Source organism: Eptatretus burgeri, chromosome 4, assembly GCF_056783735.1.
Source record: "Eptatretus burgeri isolate ZD-2024b chromosome 4, Ebu_testis_v1, whole genome shotgun sequence".
In the NCBI taxonomy this organism is placed as follows: domain Eukaryota; kingdom Metazoa; phylum Chordata; class Myxini; order Myxiniformes; family Myxinidae; genus Eptatretus; species Eptatretus burgeri.
This window is the reverse complement of record NC_140964.1, coordinates 65,729,933-65,737,432: the sequence shown is the minus strand read 5'-3', so window position 1 is coordinate 65,737,432 and position 7,500 is coordinate 65,729,933. Positions and strand designations below refer to the sequence as shown.

At 42.5% G+C, this 7,500-nt stretch overlaps 1 protein-coding gene and 1 pseudogene across 2 annotated transcripts in view; one reads left to right on the top strand and one right to left on the bottom strand.

Annotated features, from left to right (window-relative positions):
• The window catches only part of LOC147028248 (uncharacterized), a 1,791-nt pseudogene extending 508 nt beyond the window's left edge, over nucleotides 1–1,283 (bottom strand).
• ANAPC5 (anaphase promoting complex subunit 5) overlaps nucleotides 1–3,221 on the top strand; it is a 59,316-nt gene extending 56,095 nt beyond the window's left edge. For both annotated transcript variants that reach the window (XM_085878496.1, XM_085878497.1), the window contains exon 17: nucleotides 2,889–3,221. In XM_085878496.1, coding sequence (XP_085734622.1) covers nucleotides 2,889–3,100 — 212 coding nt within the window. In that variant the 3' untranslated portion in view covers nucleotides 3,101–3,221. The remainder of the gene's footprint in view (nucleotides 1–2,888) is intronic.
• Nucleotides 3,222–7,500: the final 4,279 nt, after the last annotated feature.

The following is a 7,500-nucleotide window of genomic DNA, read 5'->3' as shown; positions in this document are numbered from 1 at the left end:
AAGTTCATCACAGGTTGGGGTACAATTGTGTCTCCATCTCTAACATCATCTAGTGTTGGATTTTCTGGTACATCTTTATGGGGAGCATTTAACAGCTGCTTTCACAAAATAAGTGCTGCTTGGTTGAGGAGTCGTTCTTCGGACTCTGCGTAGTCATAAGCCACTCGTTCGGAATCATCAGCGATTTTCTGCGTTTTACAGAATGCTGCCCAATTTCTTTCCTGCTGGACTCTGCATCTTGAGTTTGGACCCAAATTTATTTCTCAGGTTTCGCATGAGACTTTGCTTATGCAAGTGGGACTCATCAGCAGATGAACAAAAGTCCAAATAACGTTGATAAACAGATGTCAACAGTTCTGCACGTTTGTCAACAATTAGACTTTTCAACACATTCATGGATATGTCTAATTGCAACTGTCTTTTTCTGTGGAATGTCATCAGTATTAGAATTTCTACTGGCTGCAAGTAAGAATGTGCTCTTGCATGAGAGCTTCTTTTGCAACCAGGTCTACACCAACGACCTTGGAAAGGATAGCTTCATCCTGAAGTTGCTCAGCAGCCTCTTGAATTTTATGTTTGGCCTTGAATGTCTCACACGAACCTAACAGTTCGATAGCTCCACCTTTTTTCTTCTTCCTCTTTGAATTGCAGGAAGTATTCCAGATGACGAGGGTTCAGCTTCGTCATCTGCCCTTGTGTTTGAACGCAAATGAGGCAAATTCCTCTCACTAAGGTCAGATGGTCTATCTCCAGGAGCTGAGGTTGTTGATGTTACGGCTGTGAATTTCTGGTCGCAGGCTACATGATACCCATCATTCTCATCCGGGTTCTGAAGCAAGCTGACAACCAAGTCATAGTACACTGATTTCAGAAATTGGGGTTTTGCATGCCTTTTCTCAGCTGCAGCCTGCGCAGTATTCCAGTTCTTCTCATTGAATGGAAAAACATCACAACGTAGGGTCTTCGCTGAGGGCTTGCCGGAAATGTGGAGAATACAATGCCTGGATGCAGGAACATCGTTGTTGGAAGGATCAGATGATTCCATATCTGTTTCACTGGCCTATGACCTGAAATGAAATGGATTTCATAAGCTATAACTAGCGAAAATGTGCTTCAAAAACATGTTATAAAATCCAAAAAAGTTTGGATTACATTTGACACAATACCAGTATTACCAGAGTTTATCAATACTGGTGTAAATTCTAAAATGATAGATAATGGGATGAGAGACATCTGCAGCTCTGTGGCGGAGACTAATAAGTGGTGCTGTTCGCTGACACCATTTCTTGTATTACTGGTAGAAAAGATTTACATTATTATTATTAGTGAATATAATAATAAAGAAAGCGAAAACAGTCACCTTCAACAAATGTTACCTCCGTGCGTGGTGATGCAGTCAAGAATGGGCCAGGGATCCATGAATTGTAGGCTGAATTATGGGATATACTAAACCCCTCCTCGTGGACAATTCATCGATTTAACCACAAGTCACAATAAGTTATTGGCTTAGGGTCCCTAATATATGTTATCTGAACTACTCTAACTCTAGATAAAACTCACCTCTCAGTTGTAAAATATCTGTAACTACTACATTCAGAATGATGAAATGGAAATCACAGCACCAACTATGCTGCACAGCTGATCTACATGTATCACCAACACATTGCATGAGCCCATCCTTGCATGCTAAGCCAGCAGTATATATGATGAGTCATGTCGGCCCACAAGTGATTTGTCATCTTCTATGCAGTTATCTAATAGTTTAATACCTGTAGCAAATGTTGGTTCCTGAGTACACCAATCTTACTTCCTCCTTCACAGGAATTTGACCATAATTGATATTTGAACCCTTCTTAAATGGGTTTTTGCACCAAAGGGGTCACTTAAGAACTACTGATCCTGCATGAGGAAGGTCAAATGATATTTCCACATTTCAGTGATGTACTTGAGATGTGTTTTAAATGTGCTTAAAATAGCGCCCTCTTTCGGCCGTTCTTAAATGTATTTTGCACCACATCCGTCACTTAAGAATTACATATTGGTAATCACAGTGCCAACATTAAACTCTTGGCACCAGTTTGATTCATGTACTCAAAATGTAATTTAAACGGATTTTGGTGGCAACTTTAAGCAGCGCCCCCTACGTAATGCACTAATTGGAAAACTTAAGAATGCCCATTCGGAGGTCCCCATCCCACCATCTAATGACTTTAGCTCTCAAACATTTTGTACTCAAGATGTAGTACAAATCTCTGTTAGCTCCTGCATTATCTCGCACCTCTCTCACATCTCTCCGTGTGGTGCGATTTGAAATGAGGGAAGAGGGAAACATACACCAGAGACTGATTTGACAAGGTACCACGAGGTTTTGGAGGAAGGAGACAAGTTGGAAAGCTCATTCTTGAAATTGGACAGATGTTTTATAATGATCTTCGGTTTGATTTGCCTTCCAGGATGATGCAAGTTGTTTTAAAGCAATAGCCTCACCACAGGGTTCAGCATACCAAGAGTGGGAGGATGGGTAAGATAATTTAAGATGATATGGGATGAATCTGTGCATAAGAGAGCAGGTTTCTATGGAAGAATTTCCAAGCTAAATTAATATCAGTGGCCGTGGATATGGGAGACCTGTCCTCAAGTACAAATAAAAATAAATAAAATCATCCCCCTTTTTTTCCACTGAAACAATTCCCCGACTTTCTCCAGGAACATATCCCCCGCGAATGTAAGGGTCTTACATTAACGCACCTTTTATTCCGTTTTTCTCATGTCACTTTAAAGCTTGATTGCTCAAGTCACTTTGGGTTTAAATACAAATGAACATTATTTAACCTATTGTTTTGAAAACTCATAATTCTTGTCAATGCCATATTGTTTCTTTTTCACAGCACTGCAACAAGCTCTGTCAAACTTGAACCAGGCACAGCGCTGGTTACTTGCGGCCAATTGTGGCCCAGCCACCAGGGACACAGCTTACCTGCAAGCACGGATCTGCCATCAATTGGGATTGTTCTCTCAACGCAACAAGCATGCACTTGTATTCAAACAGCTACAGACTGAATTTCCCACTCACAGCACACCACCACTCACCATGCACTGAGTTTTGACCGCTCCTCGGCTTCCGTGTATTTGCAATGTACATTGTATAAATTCATCCGTGAGCGAATATTTTGTTGTAAAGTGTACACGTTTTACATTTTTGTTAAACAACCACAATAATTTCAGTTTGAAGGCCATCATTTTGTGGGCAAGGGAAGGGAAGGTGGGGCTCTATTTGGAAAAAAGTGAGTGAGTGGTAACGAGTAGGGATAAGAGGCCAAAGTTGGTGGGAAGCACCAACCAATGGATATCTTGGGGTGGGGGGGGTGGGGGGGGTGAGGGGTAGGGGAGTGGTCATGAAGAAGTTGAACGACTGAAGGCATCAAGTTGAGGGGAAATGGTCGACAGCAAACGTGCATTGCAACATCAGAAGGAAAGTGAGGGCGGAAATATGGTTCGGGTCAGCAATGGTGATCGGAAGTGATCTTGGAGAAACTGCATGAAATAAAACTGAACTCTTGAAAAACCAGAGGGAAGATGGAGATGTGCACAGGTAGTCTGTAATCCAGATGAAAAATGTGTAACGAAGGTGTGCACCAGTCGTGACTCAGGGACTATAACCAGATGTCAAGTGGGTTGTTGGAAGAATGCTGATTGGGCTGGGGATGGATGGAGGGAAGAGAGGGTGGGTGGAGCAGGGTGATAGAAAATATAGACTACTAACGTGACTGAGGCAGAGAAAAAGACAATGGTACTCAGTGTCATGCCAAAAGTTTCCAATAATTCAAAGCCTTAAACTGAAACAAAATAAGCAAATGTGGAAGCAGCTGCACCAGTTCAAAAGGAGCTTGGCTCCAGAGAGTGCAGCCTGTGGCTGCTGGTTGCATCATTGGTTGGGATGTGGCTCTGCCACTGATGCAGTGTTCCCCTTACCAGTACACGTGCTCATTTTTGCCTACCTCGGAAGGATGACAGGCTGAGTCAACCTCCTGGTGTAATTTAATTCAGCGGCCAATGGGGCTTGAACTCTGGACCCAAGGATCCCAAGCCGCCACCCTAACCACTAAGCCAACACCAGGCTTCAAAATGAGCCATACTTCATAGTACTTCGGATAAAGGACTTGTACACTGCATCAACAAAGAATAATGGACTTTTTCTGTAGAGAATGCCATGATGACAGCTTGCCATTTTAGAGATGATCAGCTCAAGACAGACTGTAGCCACTAGTGAAGCCCAGGAGATCAAAGTAATGCACCTCTTGTAATTGGTAGCCACAAGTAAACTTGAAAGGGACAATGGGACAACACAGGAGAGTGAGAGTGAAAGACTTTCCTGCATTGAAAGATGTTGCAGGAAGGTGACCAGAAACTTTTTTCCCCAAATCTGCAGTGATACCCTGGCAGCCTGCCTTTTCGGTGTGGCATACTGTTCATTATATAATACCATCCAGTGTGATCAATTGGTTGTGCTCATTGAACAAAATTTGACAATTTAAAGGGGCAGCTTGAAGCTTGGAAAGCAATGATGAGTGCTAGACATTTTAAAGTTTGAAATGTAGCTCTGATGAATTGAGATTGGTAGCATCCATCCATCCAGAGTTTAAGGACATGTCCATGGTAGAACAGCCAGGGCAGAAACCACATAAGATGGGATGAAATTTGGTTTTATCATTTTGCTTACGAGGGAGAGAAGGCTAACTACTCCGTCGTTGAGGGTATCGGTTTAAGCTTGCTAAAAACTGAGGCTTACCGAGGTTTCATGTACAACTGTCCAGAATAGGGCCAGTCAGACTGAAGTTGATCCAAAATTTGCACCAAAAATGATCAAGTTCATCTGGCTGATTGGATCAAGCTGACAAATTAGCAAGCGGATTGTACCAAAATTGAAAAAAAAAAACCTATCAGGAACAACCCATTCATTCATTCATTCTTCTTCTTTAAAATCTGTTCCACTTTTTCACGAGGCTTATTTCCCAAAACCTTTTCACTCCTAAATGCTTAGTTAATCAGCCTCTTCTCATACCTATAGCTCAATTTTCATCCGTGCCTTCAACTGAAAATATTTTCACCCCACCCATGAAGTCCATCACCGTATATCAAATTTTAGAATCCTTAGAAATCAATTTTGCAGAGATTGCGTGCACATGACAATCGATTCCCCTTCATGTCCTTTCATGGTGGAAAACCCCACGGTCAGGAACCAGCACCCCCACACCCCCCCAAAAAAATCTGCTTCCCCCTCGTCCCACCTCTTCACTGCACTGGAAACGGCGATTGCGCTTCAGGACTCGTCTCATATATCTGCTGCCCTTGATATTAACTAGGCCTGGGAATTCTTCCATAGAAACCTACTCTCCCTTATGCACAGATTCATCTCATCTCATCTTCAGTTATCATACCCATTCTCCCACCCTGATTAGTACACATAATCCTGTGGTGAAGCAGTTACCTTGAAACAACGTGCATTCTCCTCCTGGAAGGCAACCTCATGTCATTCCACAAAGCCCACAAAAGGTGTGTCCCCATTCTCATGAGAGCCAGAAAGTGCCATCTGTCCACACTAAAGATTGAACTTCAAGCTTGTCTACCTCCTCTAAAACCTGGTGGCACCTTAAGTCTGTCTCTGGAGTATGCTCTCTCTATATGCTCTCTCTCCAAGTGCTCTCCCTCCATCCATTTCCTCATTTCAAATGGCACCACAGCCGACTCTGCTCATAAGGCTGAATGCCTCAATTCTGTGTTTGCTTCCAGATCTTGTGTTCTCTCTCACTCTCTCACTCTCTCTCTCTCACTCTCTCTCACTCTCTCTCACTCTCTCTCACTCTCTCTCACTCTCTCTCACTCTCTCTCACTCTCTCTCACTCTCTCTCACTCTCTCTCACTCTCTCTCACTCTCTCTCACTCTCTCTCACTCTCTCTCACTCTCTCTCACTCTCTCTCACTCTCTCTCACTCTCTCTCACTCTCTCTCACTCTCTCTCACTGTCTCTCACTCTCTCTCACTGTCTCACTCTCTCTCTCTCTCTCTCTCTCACTCTCTCTCTCTCTCTCTCACTCTCTCTCACTCTCTCTCACTCTCTCTCACTCTCTCTCACTCTCTCTCACTCTCTCTCACTCTCTCTCTCTCTCTCTCTCTCTCTCTCTCTCTCTCTCTCTCTCTCTCTCTCTCTCTCTCTCTCTCTCTCTCTCTCTCTCTCTCTCTCTCTCTCTCCCCCCACTACAACAAGTTGCACACTTTTTTGCACCTGAGATTGTGGGGAAGTTACGGGCAACACTCGAGTCTCATTCTGCAGCTGGACCAGATGATAGCAGCTCTCATGTCCCAAAAACCTGCTCTGCTCCTTTTGCAAATCCTCTCTGCCCTTTTCACCTTGTCATTTACCAGAGATCATCTTCCATATGCTTAGAAATCGGCCAACATCACAGCATTACATGAAACTAGTGCGTGGCCGTACGTGCAAAAAAAAAAAAAACAACTTTCAAACCACGTGCCAGAAACAACAACCACACAGGCCATTCCTTTGCTCTCGCGTGGCCATACGTGCAAAAAAAAAAAAAAACCTTTCAAACAACCACACGTAAACGACGACTGGATTGGGGCATTGTGTTTATCTATAAATGCGCATAAGAAATCGAGACATTATTAGAATACAGAAAGTCATCACTATCCGGAAGTCCGTTCGTTGTAACCCGTAATGGGGAACGCGGCCATGCCTATGCAGCAACGTGTCCTGTCATTGGTTTGGTAAATAAATGGCTATAACTTGGGAACCACTTGTCCGATTAATATCAAACCTTGAAAAGGCACATACTCAGGTCCCCAGCAATATACATGGCAAGTTTCAATTAGATCGGACCAGTGGTTGTCGAGAAACAGCGGTCACAGACACACACACAGATTGCTGGAATTATAGATAGATGTGCAAAAACGGATCCCCTTCTACAGACGAAGCTTGCTTCCAATCATCGGCATGGTCATGGAATCCATCATCGCAGTTGAAAGGAAATCCTTCCTTTTCTCCATCGATTTCAACTCGGATCATCAGTTCTGATTCAGACCAGTCAACTCCACCTTGGACATGCTGCATCTAATCTCCAAACAATGGATATAGGCCCTTAATGTCAGAGAGATCAGCGCAGTTTCTCTAGACATACAGTGCCTAGAGAAAGTCTACACCCCCTTTCAAAGTTTTCACCTTTGGTTGCCTTATCGCCTGGAATGAAATTGCATTAAATCACACTTTTCCACCATTATTTACATATCGTAACCTACAACTTCAAAGTGAAAGTCAAATTCTACAAATTTCAGAAAATTAATTAAAAATACAAAACTTGAAAAATATATATATATATATATATATATATATATATATATATATATATATATATATATATATATATATATATATATATATATATATATATATATATATATAATCAACTCCTCCCAAGCTCTTCTCGC